This window comes from Centruroides vittatus, unplaced genomic scaffold (assembly GCF_030686945.1).
Source record: "Centruroides vittatus isolate TY-2023 unplaced genomic scaffold, ASM3068694v2 contig_482, whole genome shotgun sequence".
NCBI classification, from domain to species: domain Eukaryota; kingdom Metazoa; phylum Arthropoda; class Arachnida; order Scorpiones; family Buthidae; genus Centruroides; species Centruroides vittatus.
The window spans coordinates 838,069-856,142 of NW_027122272.1; the positions used below are offsets into that span (position 1 = coordinate 838,069).

Below are 18,074 nucleotides of genomic sequence, written 5' to 3' on the forward strand. Positions count from 1 at the left end.
GCAATGTTCAGATCACATAAAACTTATCGAATTTTGTGAGAATACAGAAACATTCGGTAATGCAACACCACTCTAGTTCTGTAGGTACCAGATTAATGAATTTTTGTTGTATGATTTTATTTTAAAAAATGCAAATTACTTCTGTAGATATTCTTAGGGATTATAAACCTACTATAAATCTAATAAATCGCTACTCTCAAAATTAAGCTTTTTGACATTTTATAACAACTAAGAATATGAAGAATTTTTATAATTAATTAGGCCTATGTTATTGAGATTCGGATTATAAACGTATTTTGTCGCTTTTTCTTAATTCGTAAACCAACAAAGTAATTTTGGTACGGATCTTCTGTTTCTGAATGTCGAATGTCAATCCTAATGTCAAACAAGCCAAATAATTTACTTTGTCAGAAATATTGATTTTATGCTTAGAAATTGTTCTGTTATAGATTCTGTAGTCATCAGATGTATCTCATTAATAGTTAAATGTAAATTCATTCGAACATAGCTCGTGAATGCGTTAGTTACACGAGTAATTGTGAGTAATCATGTTTTTCTACTCTGTAAAAATCTAATCTATATTTACTTATTAAAAGTGTTGTATTATTTTTAGATATACTGAAGAGTAATCACTAAAACCGCTGTGATTCGAAATGCATATATTTTTAAAAGAATGTTCAATAATAGTGTTGTTAATTGATTTGCTGCGGTTCTAGACAATTGACATTCGGAACAGCAGATCCGTACCGAAATTACTTTGTTGGTTTATGAATTAAGAAAAAGCAACAAATTTTTTTTAAAACAAAATCTCATAACATATGACGCCACACACGATTTTATTAATCATGATTAACAACGTAAAAGTTATTTTTTAAATAAAATCTAATAACATCCAGTAAGTCACGCAGCTCATTACTAGTTTTTCGTGTTCCTCCGCATCATTGACTAATGATGGGAGAATATGAACGGGAGGAACATACTGTAATCGGTGTGCCCATAACATAATGCATGTTAATTAATAAAATACATTTGTGAATCTGATCTTATCGTTAATGTGTCTTATATGATGCTCATGGCGGAATAACGGAATAATTTAGGAAAATTAATGATTAATAAGAGAAACAATTAATTGTTTAATAATTAAATCTTTTATTAATTATTTGAAGACAAAGTCCTTCCGAAAATAAGGAACCACCATTTATTGTGTTCTGGACATTACATTTTTGGCGACTGACCTTCCCTTTGAGGCTACTGGCCGCCAAACATGCCTTTAAAAAACACAAATATAAAGTGATTAAAAATATAAACATTTTTAAAAAGCAGTTACTGGTGATATGCGGACGTCTTCTATTCTTCTTCCATCATACCTTCTTGGGGTCGTTTCGGCTTTTATCTACAACGAAATAGGCGCTGGTAAAATGTAGATGAGAAAAGCTACCCCCTGGTGACGATACTTTAGAAATATTTTTGTAAATCTTCGTCCGATGGCGATAATTATGATTAATTATTTGAAGACAAAGTCCTTCCGAAAATAAGGAACCACCATTTATTGTGTTCTGGACATTACATTTTTGGCGACTGACCTTTCCTTTGAGGCTAAGGCATGTTTGGCGGCCAGTAGCCTCAAAGGGAAGGTCAGTCGCCAAAAATGTAATGTCCAGAACACAATAAATGGTGGTTCCTTATTTTCGGAAGGACTTTGTCTTCAAATAATTAATCATAATTATCGCCATCGGACGAAGATTTACATAAATCTTTTATTATTATTTTAACACTTATTTGGATTACAACCAGCACATTAATTACAAATAACAAAAATTAGATTTCACGTAAAGCTACATTGACAATTTTGTAATTAAGAATAAATAAAAATTATTTCAGATATAAACAATATATTATAATGTTTAATAAAACCAATTGAATTTTTTATGTCCATGCTGACGTTTTATATCTCATTTCATCTTGTTCTCTTTTTAATAAAAAAAAAAAGTCGTATGTTTTGGATCAGGATGTTTAACAGTATGTTACTCAAAATGAGGCAGAACTGTATTATTTATATCGTCAAAAAAGTGTTTTATTCTTATATAAAATTCATAAAAGATATTTTTCGGTTTTGTAACCCATTTCCTTAAATTTTTGTTGAATTCAAATTAAATCTTGCTAATCCCTAATGTAGGGGCAATCCCTGATTATCTAAATAAACATTGATCAATGATAATTTACTTCTAAAGAAGAGCGTTTTTTTTACTATAGATATTGGAAAAATAATTTGTAGATTTTTTATGACAAATAATTTTTTAATAATTTAATAGAGGCAATAAAAATCATTTTTTCATATTAAATGTTTTTATGGGAACTTTGGTAGATTTATCAAGTATTTACTAGTATTGAACATGTTAACCAACTTTTTGTTTATTATTTAATTTGTCGTATTTATTTGCCACCAAACTAATTAATTTTGTAAAATATATTTTAAATGTTTATGTACTGTTTCGTTTTTATTAAGATATTGTTTTAATGTTTTGCGTGCCTCCGGTCATAGATGTGTCCCAAAGATAATTAACTAAGAAAAACTATATACAAGTAAAATTATTATTAATTATTTAACTTATAAGTTTTTAAAATAACGTAATAAAAATTGCGTTAATGTTCTGAAAGTTTATTTATTCAATATAACTAATCAAATAGAAGTTGTTTCTCTTTTCATTAAGAATTTTTTAAATATAAAATTACTTACAATATGTTTACTACGTATCTTAGTATACAAAGAACGGAAAGATAGAAGAAAGGGGGGGGGAAATGTTTATTTGTAAGCTTTTGAATAAAATACTGAGCTGTAGCGGCGTATTCAGGATTTGAACTAGAGGGGGGCAACTCATATTAATTTCGAGGAAGTGGGGAGGAAGAGATCTGTACTGTGTATCTGTGTGTCAATTACTACACTTTAATTTTTTTCTAGGGGGCAGCTGCCTCTTTTGCCCCTCGCTGGATAAGCCCTTGCTGAGCTGTAGAATTTTATGAGATACATGATCGTAAAACCGACTAAAACATTTCTGAATAAACTTAAATTTTACATAGAAACACTTTCTAACTTTTCTTTGAAAATTGTTGCGTTTAAATTGATTCTAAAACCGAAAAACTTAAAATCGGTTAGCTAACACCAACATCACTGGATAATATGGTTGGAGAGCTGCTATTGTAATTAGTCTTTCGTTTTCGTTCTAGAGGTAATTATTCCCGATAGAGAGACGTTCCGATTGCTCAACAGGCGAAGTTTTAATTTATATATATTGATGGCTTAATTTTTAAAACACAAAATAAAATAAATAAAAGAAGAAGAGGAGGAGGAGGAGGAGGAGGAGGAGGAGGAGGAGGATGAGAAGGAGGAGAGATAAGATAAGACAAACGCAACACACGGACGATCTGCCAAGGAAGATGTTTCCTGGAGAACTTTCAATGGAAATTGGCTTCTATTTAAATGTATGCATGTCGTGAATAAAATCTGGAAAATTGTATGTTGCCAGTCCGTTGGTTAGGCGCAACCAGAGTTCAGTGGTAATAAAGTAAATACAAAAGTATTATATAAGTTACTACATTGAAAGTTGAATGCATGAAACTTTTAATTTGACGTAAATCGATGATCTACGCAACAAATAATTTTTTGTACTTTTGTTACATATTAAGTTTCATTCAAATTTTATTAAAAACTAGCAGACCCGGCCACGCGTTGTTGTGGCTCAAAATGTATCTATTATAAATGTATAACACTTCCCCGGTGGGGGGAATTTCAAAAAATCCCTTCTTAGTGTACATTCTCTTGACGTACCCTATTAAAACGCAATCAAACATGCATCTAAAATAGTATAATAAAAGTCGAGTTCTTCACAGTAAGCCTTAATCCTGTCCCTTTTCCTGCTGGGGAATATCGAAAAATCCCTTTTTAGTGTATATTCTGTTGACGTAACTTATTAAAACGCAATCAAAAACGCAAAAAACCGCATGTAAAATAGTATAATAGAAGCCGAGTTCTTCACGGTAAGCCTTAATCCCCAGTAGGGGGAATTTCGATATGTATATTATATAAAAACACGTGCGTATTCGAATGCAACGTTGTGTCAAAATTTCAAAGGAATCAGTAGGAACAAACGAACGTTATATTTTATTTATATAGATAGATAGAAAATGATCTGCTTTAGTCCATTCTCACAGAAAAGCAAACTTAGGTCGTCGGAGTTAGCGCCATCTGTTGGACATAAAAGCCTTAATCCTAGATGATATCTTTTTTTAATTTATACGAATGTTTAACGGAATAATATACAGCCTATGTCCATCCTAAAGGTCCATTCTAAGTATTGTTGAAAGAATTTTTGAAATCGGATGAGTAGTTTCGGAGATTACCTGTTACAACCAAAACACTTACCTCTTTATAATATTAGTATAGAATAATATTTTCAAATAAATATAAATTTTCTTTTTTACAATTCTTTATTAAATTACTACTATAACATTATTTACAACGTTAAACACACGGCATTATTCAGAAAAGTTTATTTTATCATAAAAGCAATAATTTTGAAGTATTGATAACACTATAAAGTAAATATCATGTAAAATATTCAAGGAAATAGTTCATTATCCAAGAAAATTAAAAAGCAAGATGTATTAATAAAATCATTACTTGAGTAGGAATAATATCAGAAAGCAAACCATTTCCTTTTTTGAAACGAGGTATACATGAAAAATATATCGTTGAAATATTTGTTATTAAATAAAGTTTCTACATTGAAGATGAACGAACCCGCATATTACGTATAGCTACTGAATAACTGGGACATGGTTGATCTGAGGAAATTTGGTAATGCAATATATTGTTCTGAAAATATAAAAAATAAAAATAAAAACATGGTTTCTGTTTTAGGTATTACACGAATATAAAATAAAGCAAATATAATCATTTTTAGTTTAATTCAGTTTTAATTAAATTATAAAAATTTATTCAGAAAATGACTAATAAATAACATAATCCAAATTACTCTCTAAAGTTATAAATATTGAAGTAATTATAATAAACGCAATGAATTAATTTTAAAACATCTGAAATAAAATATTTCTTTATTGTAACAAAATTTTTATTATAAAAATATTTTAAAATGTTTAGGAAATAATGCAATATGATGACATAAGATAGATTTGTTCTGGCAATCTCTAACAAACAAAATATTTTAATAATAGTTAATTGTTTATTAAAAAAATAAAATAATTACAGTATTTAAAAAATCCAGTAACGAGTTGCGTAACTTTTCCGACTGTTAAGAGTTTTTACTTGAAAAAAATAACTGTTGTATTATTAACCACAAAAATAAAATTGCGTATGGCGCCATCTGTTTGAGATTTTATTACAAAAACTTTTTATACTTTTTAAAATGACAAAAAGCTTAATTTTGAAAATAGAGATGAGTTTTATAAAAATTACAAATGCTAATAACGTATAAAATTTTCATTAAGTTCCATCCATTCGAGATATGCTACATGACTAACGTGACCATTTATTTTTTGACTCAAAACGGGACATTGGTTTATTTAGGTTAATTAACAGGTAGTCAATAAAAAAAACACTTTTTTAAAGTTATTTATTCAGAAGAAGTCAGTTAGCTTAAAAGTTACGAATTAAAAAATATATATACCCAAAACGTTTAGTTATATTTATATTTATCAGAGGAACGAATTTGCTTTAATATAGCTGGCGATGATTTTAAGTAAGAATGAAACTCTTGGCTCGTTTTTTTTATATTCACCTTAATTATCAACATCGCCTTTAGAACTGAAATTTGTAACTGGGTCTTCTCAGATGGCCACAATTTGTTCATCATAGAAAATACTCTTTCTACTGGAGCATTTATAGCAGGCAAACATAAAATATATTCAATTAAAATAGAAAAGTTTTCATGCTGAAGATTGTTGGCTCGAAAGTGTTTGAATACTTCCACCCAACGAGTTTCCGTGGAAACATTTAGATTATTCCATTCGGTTACTTTATCCGATGTAATGTAGTTACAAATTAACGAAAATTCGTCAAAAACTTCTGCATCTTTATTACAGTCAATATATTCCTTTTCAATTAATACATCCAGAGATTTTTGAACGTCTTCCCATGCGGGGACCTTTTTTAAATCTGCCCAATAAAATATCTCCATTTCTTTGGTAAGAAAGCAAGTCCACTGCTCCAGATATTCACGGCTTGTTTGATAAAATTCTGTAGCCGCCCTTTTCACAAACTCTTCATCTATGTCAGTAACATTATCTTTCGATTTCACTATTAATTAACGGACCATAAATGGAAGAAACTGATTGGTCTCTTTCTGAGTCAAATTGTCTTTTAGTTGATTGATTTCTTTTGCAGCTTCAATTGCCGATACAGTCTGACCTTCCAGTTTCAATACAGCTTGATGAAAACTTGCTGACAGAGCGTGTAAAAAATAAAGCCACAATTCGGATGTGGGATCTTCAAAAAAGTTTTTTAGTAACAGGGGACATTTTTCAATACTCAAAAAGTAGTTTTTTAATGGCTGATACATTTTTAAAACCCTTTCCAAGGTAGGCATAAGAGCAAGCCATCTAGTTTTGCTATAGCCGAGCATTTGTTGATATTCCGTTTCAGTTTCGGCGCAAAACTCCTTTAGAGCTTCAACTCGAATCGTGTAAATATAAAAAAATGAATATATCTTCACAATAATGCTTTCGTAATCTAAGGGTAGCCTGTCTGCAGCAGATTTTATTGCATTGTGAATTACATGGGCTCCACATCCAATACCTATCAATGGCTTTTTCAGTGATGATTGCAATTTCGTTAACACATTGTTAGTTTCTCGCCTAGCCGCACCTCCGAAATTGACGTTGGCATTGTCTCCGCAAAATGCCACGACTTTTGCTGTCAAATTATTATCTGTCAACACTTGGTTTAAATAATCGACAATGATGTCAGAAGTCTCACCTGGTTGGTCTTGGAGATCTAAAATTTTTACTTGCACACCTACGTAAGGTTGAAAAAAGCGCACTAGAATAGGGTATATTTTCTTGTTACCGTGGTTTGAAGCGTCGTTTAGTATTGTAATACAATTGGACTTATCAAGATCATCTTTTAATTCTTTCATTGCTGTAGGCGTCAAAACATTTACTACAATAGCTTCTGATTTCGTACGCGCGCATGTAAATTTGGGATCAAAACATGATTGAATTAATTTCGACGCACAATCATTAGAGCGAAAACTGTGGTTTTCTTGTATCGTGTGATAAGCCCAGACGCTTTCTGCCGCGGCGATATCCAAATCCTTTAAAGTTGGTGCGTCCGATTTCTTGAAAAAGTTAACATCGAAGAACTCGAAGCGGCGGTACGGTCGGCATTTTTATGATTTTCAGACTTTAAATGCTGTTCAATATCACTGACACCACCATGGAAAACGCTAAATTCTGCACGACACTTTTCACATCTGACATCTGAGGGAACGATATTTTGCTTGTAAGTTAACGTACACTTGCGTTTCGGCATTTTAACTTATGATTCCAAAACAAAAGAAGTTTAAGTTATTTACTAGGTACACGAGCATCAAACAACAACAAAACAAATGTCGAGAAGTGGGCGAACGAAAAATCTGCCAAACAATTAGTCAACAAAGCGCGAGCGATGACGTCTTCGCCACTCTCGGCTATCGTCGCGTCAACCGACGACGCGGTTTGCTCTCGCACACCGATCGCGTCCGGCCGCCGGAGCGACGGCCGTCCGGCCGGCTCGACTACTCAAATTTTCGCGCGGTTTCAGAAAACGGGACAATTTTGCGTCCCAGAGTTCATTTCGGGGACACCGGGACTCGTAGCTCTAAAAAGGGACAGTCCCGTTCAAAACGGGACGTCTGTTCACGTTATACATGACTTCCTTCTATCTCCCCACATTGACGGCCGGATGGCCGAGCGGTAAAGGTGGCAGCCTACCCCTCTGGGGGACCCGGGATCGAATCCGAACGGGTCGAATAATCCCCAGGAATTTTTCGGGGGGTGGTCCGTTCGGATATGTCGGGCCCCGTCCCTCACCACCCGGTCGCCCCATTGTGGGCCTGGCCGAACCCATAATGGGCCTACTAAAAGAGGCCGTCTTAGTGCCCACAGGGCGGAAAGAGTTAAAATAAAAAAAAAGAAAAAATCTCCCCACCCTCTCGATTTTTAATCAACGAAAAATTTAATCGTATGTCTAAAATTTAATCAATGTCCCCTTATACATAAACAACCATGTCAAATTTTATTTCCCTTGTCATTACCCTATCCTGAGATTTTAAACGAAATACGCACCAACACACACATACATAACCACGAAAATTTTTCCCTTTTTTGACTTTTTAGGGTTCAGGAGATCTGGAAACGTGGAGATTTGCAAAAATCTGTGAGGATCAAATTTAACACGGTTCCAATACTTTCCCTTGTTATATATACAGTATATAACAGCCTGGAAGTAACATATTTGTTTTGTCAGTTGCTTTGATTTAGTTTTGTAAAAAAATTATAGCTCGTTATATATAACTTTCGATGTATATTAAATAAATTTTATTATATATATATATATATATATATATATAGATCGATCTCGGATTTTCCAAAGCGATGGGTTGACTGTTTTTACTGCTTTGACAATACGACCATTCAAAAATCTTTATACATAGGCAACGGGATCACTTAAATAAAATATGATCTATGTCGATGTCATTTTATTGAATGCATTCAGAAATGCATTTCTCCCATTGCAGATGCAAGTTAACGTGTCTGATAGTATGTGTGTACATGAATCATAAAGTATGTCCTTTAGGTATTTATTCTGTATAGAAATTTTGGAATTAAGTTGTATAATAAAAGAAATAGATACTTACCATACTTTTAGACAATGTCATGATTTCTTCATATGAAGGGGGTTTGTCTAATATCTCAAAAGTTGTTTCTATTGTAGGATTACTGGAATCGAAGCCAATAATTTCAGGATAAAGAGATATCTCTCTTGTATTGAATTCATTATTTTCAGATGAGCGATAAACTATGTTATTTTGAGTTCTTCTCGATAGCATATTGAATAATTTTCTGTATTGTAGTAAAGAAAACAATAGCATCATATTATTTATTTAAATACTATATTATTTAACGAGCAACATTTTAATTTTCTTACTTTTTAAAGAAAATAATAGAAACGATTGTCGCAGCACCGAGAATTACAGAAAAAATAACACAAAGAATAATTAGTAAGGTATTGCTTTTCGGATTGTCGTCTCCTAAAGATACAGTAAATTAAAATAGTCAAAATAAAAAATATATTAAAATTTATTTTTATATAGCTATTCAAATATTGTAAGCACTATATTATTATTCAATTTCACAGTAAATTATCACAGATTAATTTTGAAAATGATAATTTAAATTTACGGAGCAAAAACACAATTAAAATGAAATATTTAAAATAAATTACTTTTTAAAACTCAATTCAAAGCTCAAAACACATGGTTTATATTGTCCTCCGAGAAGCACTCCTTTGGTAAATACTCTTGTTTTGCGTCGCTTTACCCGGTCAAATCAAATAAAATCAAATTTCTCGAATTCCGAGACAGTAGATTATTCTAATCGTGTATAATACATATAAGATATATATACTATATTACTGTACATAATATGTCATGTGTAATTATATACAAAATGTAACGAATGACTTTAATATATTTATTACTAATGTTATAACTTAAGTTGAAAATCTATTATTCGTCTGCGCGTAGATAACATCACATTACATCAAATTACATATGAATTAAGTATGGCGATTTCGGCTCATTGCAAAATGATTAAAAGAAAAAATGATATATCACAATTATTACATTGAACAAATTCGTAGTCGTTACGTTCCGATTGATTGCAATCCTCAAAGAAAAATTAAAGTTGTTTTCTAATACAGTGGAACCTCGGTATACGACTTTAACCGTTCCTGATGTTTAAACTTATACCGAATAGGACGCATACCAAACCAATCTTTCCCATAACAAGTAATGTAAAAATGATTAATCCGTTCTCATGTAGAAAAAAACCCTTTTGATATGATATATTAATGGAGTTATAAAATAATTTAAAGACTGTTTGAGCACATTAATAAAAAATAAATTTTATTATAGATTTTTAAAGTTATTACAGTATATTGTATTATATTATTTAAATCATTAAATCAAAATCAAATCAAATCAAACTCTCCTTAATACTAATAATCTGTTTAGAAATTGATTTAACCTCTTTCGCAACGTTAGCAGATTTAATAATGTCTTTATTTTTCACGATTGTCGATATCGTCGTTCTCGGAATACGGTGTGCAACAGTTAAATCTCGACACGCATGCCACCATCATATTTCTCAACAATCTCTTTTTTCAGTTCCATTGTGATTCTAGTCTTTTTTTTTTTTTTTTTTTTTTTTAGTTTTCTGTTGCTTTTCATTTGCCTTTTTGCAATTCATGATCAAGAAAAAGAATAAATTTTACTTACAAATTAAAATCAGAAGAAATTTAACAAAGTTATAAACCGTGGGACCGCGAACGTCTAGTCTGGTCTAGTACACCGATAGTGCTACTTGTTCATAGATGGCGCGTAGAATTGAATTAAGTCGTATACCGAACAAAACTCGTATACCGAGCAAAATTTGTTTCGTCTAAACAGGACGTATTCTAAAGCAGACGTATACCGAGGTTCTACTGTATATTTCAAAGATCACAATCTGTGTGACTTTTGTGAAGTTAATGTGAAAGAAATTAGCATTTAAATCCGAAATGATACTCTTGTTAATTTTGTCTTTATGAATGGATCTGAGTGTCTGAAATATGTTATGTAACTTGTGTTTTAAGTATAAATAAAATGATATTTAATCACAATTGAAATGATTAAAAATATATAAATGTATTAACGTTCTGTGATTAAGATTTTGAAATATAATTTTCAAATTCATATTGACAGTTTAGATCTATGGATATATAAGTTTAAAATTAATAATAGTTAATAAAATTTCACATCTATAAAATTATTTAACTTACTTTTAGAAAATATACATTGGTTGTCAAAAACTTTGTATCCATGTTTGCAGTTACATTTATTTAGAACACATTCCGTATTAAGTGTTTGACATTGTTTAGAGTTGTTACAAACTTCACCTAGGAAAACTAACAAAAAACAATTTAGTATAATTTAACACAAAGATTACTCATTCAATTATTTTAATTTTTGTTTTCTAAAACTAAAATAAAATGTTTTCTGATAATTAGTATTTAAGTTTGCAATTAGAATAATTCGTTTTGCAATCTTACATAAGACTAAAATACATTATTAATAATATCATTCTATTGGAGAATAACGCGATCAAAAGAAATATTATAAATAACATAATTTTCTGCGAATTGTCTGCGAGTATTCTGTGTTTAATAATAATTTGGATAAACGCAGATTCTGTCAATCGGCTCCATGCCCTGCAGCGGTTAAGCACACTTTTGTGAATTTCCAACGCTCCAGTGAACCCCGTCATACGTTTCGGATAGCCGTTTATCTAAATTAACTGCCAAAACATGCACTACAGAGAATAGCGTGCTCTATGATGCATGCGAGACACACGAAACCAGATACGTTTCCACTAAACGTGGTATGGTATCTGGAGTGGGCAGGCTCTTGGTACTGTATTCATAGATGGCACCTGAACTAGTATTAATAATAAATTTGTTTGGTCTAAATTATGATATACATATATAATTTGGATAAATAATTGAGCGCTTTCTTAATATCCTATAAATCAGTGTTTTTCAACCGCTGGTCCACGGGATAGTGCTGGTCCGCGAAAAAATTTCACCGATCCGCAGAAAAATATTTGACCGTATTGGCATAATTGTTTATATGGGTGTCATTTAAACAGTAATCTAGAGCTACTCTACATACTTTCTTACGTACAGAAACTCTAGATAAGCGTAAATAAGCTTAATAAATACGCATAATGCATAGTCACTTATAATTACTTGATCCACGTAAAATTATCTATAATCTGACCTGTCTGCAGTGAGAAAAGGCTTGAAAAACACTGCTCTAAATGACAGTGGACGAATGGCTAAATGTCATTAGAGTAACTATGTCAGATTTGGTATCAGCATGATAGCGCTCTAGATCATTCTCAGGCAGACGTGCGACAATGCGAACAATGCGCGGTTCGACAACCGATGGATACGACAATACGGTCCTATTTTATGGCCATCACGTACCCAGGGCTTGATCCCGTTGAATTTTTTCCTGTAGGCATCAGTTTACGACGCGTACCCACTGTCGACATTATATTGGAAAGCTACAGAGGCGAGTACGAAATGCTTTCACCAGGTATGCTACATGCATAACGCGACTCTCAACCGTCTACACCAGAGTTGGCGAACATTTTTGAGTTTGCGTGCCATATAGTTAGCATAATTGTCTTCAAAAATATTTATGCGTACTGAAGTGTTGGACTTCAAATAAAAATATTTAAAGAAATGAAACGAACATCCTTTAATTGAAATAAGTGTAAAGAATAATAATAATAAACAACGCTTTTAGCCCACGACTTTAATTTAGATAGAGTTAGATAACCTAATAAATAGAATTTTAACAATTTGGAGGGCGTATCACACCAAGGCTGACCGAAATACATCCTTTCCTAAATTTGTAGGTGATAATTAGAGTAATTTTTCTGTAAAAGATCTGGTCTATTTTTCGGTCAACCTTGGTGTGATAAGCCCTCCAAATTGTTAAAATTCTATTTATTAAGTTATCTACCTAAAATAAAAGTGTAAAGAAGCTGACTGAAAAAGGATGATCAGATGAATTATTAAAGAAGATGAGTGATAAACCATATGGCACGTTACATGCCAGTTAATTCTCCCAACATGGGCCGTTGGGCACATGTGCCGTAGGTTCCTCACCCCTGATCTACACCACTGTATTGATATTGAAGACTGTCATTTTCAACAGGTACTATAGCAAAAAAAAAAAAATGAAAACTACTCTAACTGTTTTCGAAATTTATGTAATTGATTTTTATCAGTCAGAGATTCTTTGTACTTTATGAAAATCACCCTAAAATGATTGCCTACCGTTATCCTTGAGATCAGAAGAAACGGGAAAATTTACTCATTGCCGCGAAACTACAGCGCGATTTAAACATGACCCTTTTTTATAATTAACTTATTTATTTTACCCTAAACATTACAACGGGTCGAATGCATCGATGCATATAATCGCGCAATGATGAAAAGATTATTTTGCGTCTGGATAAATGTTAAAGTGAGCACCGTATATATATAGACATATATATATATATATATATAATTTATTTAGAATTTCAGAAAGTTTTTAATAAGAAATTTCTAAAATATATACTCACTTTTTTCTAAACATTTTTTCTCAACACGTACGAATGATTTGTTACAAACACATCTTCTTGTTAAATGATCACAAAAACTATTTGGTAACCACAAACAATCACCATCGCAACGAGTTTCACCTGTAATACATATAAATTCAAAAAGATCCGTGTATATCAATGTTAATTAATATTTGTTTTTGTTAGAAAAGAGATGGAATTGAAACGGCAGAAGACTCGTATCAAAAGAAGCCACGGGATCGCAAAAAGCGTTGGAAGCTTCTTATGACTGGCTTCTCATAGTGGCTATGAAAATCGCAATTTTGCAGAGAATTTATTGCTTCCGGCAGCTGTAGAATTGTGTTGCGTTATGAATGGAGAGGCAACTGCGTCAGATCAACAGCCGCATCTTAGATTGGAATCAAGATCCACTCACCGTAAGTGAGTGAGTGATATGATAGGATTAATCATGGTTGTTCGAGAACAATTACTTTAAATTTCGAGAGAGAAGACACAAAAAATAGCGTTTTACAAAACTACACTTCCGAAATTCTGACTTTCAGTTCGAAGCGAGTAGAAAGAAATTACAAAAATGGCTCTGGAAGTGCTCCTTTAATTTCCAACGAGCCACCTGTGTGAAGTTGGATTTTCAGTAATGGCTGCAATTAAAATACAGTATAGAAATTGTCTTAATGTGGAGAATAGTCTGCATGCAAGATTGACACAGTTAAAATCAAACAATTCGTTTGTGCAATTCAAAACAAGCCGAAGTTTCATAGTCATATTCACAGTTTGTGAAAATATGGAAAACATTTTTTAAATTTACATTATTATAACTTTATTCAGAAGGAATAAATTCCTGGCTATACAGTCAAACCTGTTTTTATGCGGTCTTTTTTTGTGCGATTTTTTATTTGTCCGATTTTTTTATGCGATTTTTTTTTTGTGCGGTATAGTTGGCGACTAGTCTCGTGCGATTTGTCATGTCTCACGTTGACTTATAATAGCTAAATAAACTTATTATAGCATAAATGAACTTATTATAGTAATATTATTGCATAAATATGCGAAAAATGAAATAATTTATTTTTTAAGTCAACAAAACACCACCTGGACAAAAATATGTAAAACAGACGATAGACCAGACGATGCAGTCAAGTGCTGACAGCTGTTGTCAATAAATTCTATTTCGTACGGTTTTGAGTTATTTTCTATGTGAGACTTTTTTATGCGGTCCCTGTTGACCGCATAAAAACAGGTTTGACTGTATAATCTATGTACAGATATTACACACTTTATTTGCAAAGTGCTGTAGGAAGGTATATTTGTATTTTTAGCAGTGCAGTTGTATTTTTGCTTCATATTTTCAATCAAAGCTTGTCTATATTATCTATTATTACAAATTAAAATATGTAATAACTAGCAGATAGGTCCGGCGTTGCTCGGGCAAAAGTAACGATAGCGAAGATAAAGATTATTACGTTATAGTCAACCTTACCCGTTTTCACAGAATGCAAGAATTGGGTCCCCCTGTTTCTAGACTAATTAGAGAATTGTTAGATGGGTCTAAAAATATGTTCGATTTCCCACAAAAACGAAAAAAACTGCATCTGCGTCTTGCACGTCGCTTTCTCTTAACACTTCCATTGTTACGTAACACGTTCATTGTTGACACTTCCATTGTTACTTCACACTTCCATTGTTACTTCACACTTCCATTGTTACTTCACACTTCCATTGTTACTTCACACTTCCATTGTTGATGGAAGTGTTAAGACTTAATCCTGTCCCTCTCCCCCGTGGGGAAAAATTTCGAAAAATCCCTTTTTAGCGTGCGTCCTCGTGACGTACCCTAACTGTGTACCAAATTTCAACTTTCAACTCCTTACCGTTTGGGCTCTGCACTGATTATTATTATTATCATTATTATTATTATCAACTCGTCTCGATTATATATATAGATAGAAAATAATTAATGATTATAAAGCAATGAACACCTGAGCGTATGCTGAGGGGAGGCGCCATTGCACTCCAGCCAGATGTTGGAGGAACACCTTAGAAAAGATTGGGAACAGCTGATCTAAAAATATAGAATTATCTAACAGTCACAGTAAGTTTTAGAAGAATAATGCAAACTTTTTAATATTTATTTATATCCCAGTTGAAATAGTCAAATGTTGCTTATTGCCATTATCATTACTTGAAATGACTATTGACAAGAAACAAATATCATTCACAGTCACATTATAGTTAAACTTTCCAGCACAAGCTTCTGCAGGTGGCATCTGGAAAGAATTTTTAATACTTACATAGGTACTGTATAACAGAAATTACGATGTATGCATATGAGGTAATACAGTCATATGGAGGCATTATCTGGTTGCGACACCATCACCCCAATATAATATCTCAAAGAACTTTAGATTTGGAAACAGAACACGTGAATAAGTCTGTTACATATATCAACTTATTCATTAATAAACGTACTTTCATAAAAAGTAATGATAAAAAACAAAATAAGTTGCTAAGTTAACACATCTCGATTTTTCAGATAAACAAAAATTGCATCATATCATCATCAACGCATAAAAATAAACATTGACAGCACAAGGCATGCTCTTCCATGCAGCGTCATGGCATTAACTACGTGTTTGTACTGGCAATATTACCAGATTTCTGATGCACATAACAAATTAGTTACTGAGTGTACCGTTATTACTCAGGATGGCGCCATTTCCCTACTTTTCCTTACTATTCGAACATCACTAAGATACTGTTGACTTTGGTCCGACATAGACTTAGTACTAATTTAATCAAGGTTCGTATTTGCATAACCGTAGTGATGATGATGATAATGATAATAATAATAACAACAAATATTATTATTAAGATGAAATGTAAAACTTACAAACAAAAACAACAATAAAATAATAATTATTGTTATTTTTGTTTATAAGTTTTAGTAATAATAATAATTTTTATTATTAGTCAACTATTAAACTACTGACTATAAACATGTTTTTTCCGTGTTTGGTTTTCAGAAGAATAATCGATATATAATAGCCAGTTAGAGTTACATTCATACTGCATATCTACCATTTGTATCAATAATGTTACAGGTATTCTCGGGCACATCACTATGACACAATGACGGGTGAAAATTATTACCGTTTTTCAAGACAGCAAAGTTAGATTGGGGATATTCACGATGGGAACTTTTAGAAGAGCTTAATTACACGAAAGCTGTGAATCGTGATTACGCGCGAGAACCGGATCATTTTTGGAGAGTAACAAACCTATAACTTTTCTATGTTGTCAACTACAAACGTTGCAATTCTCATTTTATCTTTACTGGGCATTTTAATGACTGACATTATTGTTTTTAAGAGAGTTATTTTGTTCCATTTCTGTAAGTTTAAAATTACAACTAGTCTGTTGGATTTCGATAATTGGCGAACGTTGCTTCAAAGAAGCTTTCCTTTAAGCCAAAGGATTTTGCCATAGGATCTGTACTAACGGAGTCAAGGTCAAAGAGAGGATGCTTTCGTGACTTTTAAGAAAGCTACGAAATTCAGTATAGATGGATAGTGAATACCCCTAACGATACGGACTGCTGGATGGCCGAGCGGTTAGAGTGGCAGCCTACCACTCTAGGGGACCCGAGAGGTAGACCCGGACGGGTCGAGAAACATCAGGAATTTTTCAGGAGGTCGTTTGTTCGCATACGTTGGGCTCTGTTTCTCACTACCCGGTCACCATTGTCGGCCTGGCCGAACACATAATGCACTTGCTGAAAAAGATCATCTTAGTGCCCATAGGAAGAAAAGAGTTTAAAAAATGGTATTAGTGATACTCTGGATTCCTTATTTTATTATTTTAATAATATCTCAAAGAAAATAATGATAGCTGTTAATAGTTTTTAGTGAGAGACCGAGTAAGGAATGATCGCAAACACATACTATAAATTACAAGATATATAAATATAATGTACCGACGATAGTTCATAACACCGTATCTGATTTTGATATGCATAATTCATAATTCTTAAATAAAGCTGCATCTTGGCAAAATAAATAATTACTATTCCCAGAAAAAATAAATTATATATTATTCTTATTTTAAGTTATATACTTTAAAATAATACTCACTTTTCAAATCAAATTCCGAGAGCTCTGCTTTCCACGTCTGATTATCGATAGCACGTTTTACAACTGGATTCGACCTACTTTCTGAAATGTTATTTTTCACTGACTGTACATATTGATATTCATTAATTTGGAACAAAACAATAAAACATATAATTATTAACGTAAGTCCCATATTATGTTTCGAAATGTATTGCAAACATTTTTTAAAATTATTAAGACGTTAAACAATTAAAGTTACGATGTAAAACGCGTGTGAAAGAATGTTATCTGTGACGTGGAATTATTTATCGCAATTTATCTCGATATACTATCTATTTATAAAAAATTTATAAGTTGATACTTTTCGTAATATACATCTATCTTTTGTATTTAATAATATTATTTTGAAATACTAAAGTCATTAATATAATATCATATACATTAATCATTTAAAAATTTTAATATAATTCGATTTTAAAATGATTAAATACAGGATATCGATTATCATATATAAAT

The 18,074-nt window shown here is 32.0% G+C and overlaps 1 protein-coding gene across 2 annotated transcripts; it reads right to left on the reverse strand.

The window, feature by feature from the left end:
- Positions 1–4,700: 4,700 nt before the first annotated feature.
- Positions 4,701–17,859, reverse strand: LOC136977889 (uncharacterized). 2 transcript variants are annotated; one of them, XM_067273480.1, is made up of 6 exons: positions 17,580–17,859; positions 13,453–13,572; positions 11,096–11,221; positions 9,203–9,305; positions 8,913–9,117; positions 4,701–4,873 (listed from the first exon to the last, which is right to left on the reverse strand). In XM_067273480.1, exons 1-6 carry the CDS (start codon positions 17,749–17,751, stop codon positions 4,778–4,780), a joined length of 822 nt encoding a protein of 273 aa, XP_067129581.1. In that variant the 5' UTR covers positions 17,752–17,859; the 3' UTR covers positions 4,701–4,777. The 2 variants fall into 2 exon arrangements, with proteins under 2 accessions (XP_067129581.1, XP_067129583.1); XM_067273482.1 differs by lacking the exon at positions 13,453–13,572.
- Between the last annotated feature and the right edge of the window lie 215 nt (positions 17,860–18,074).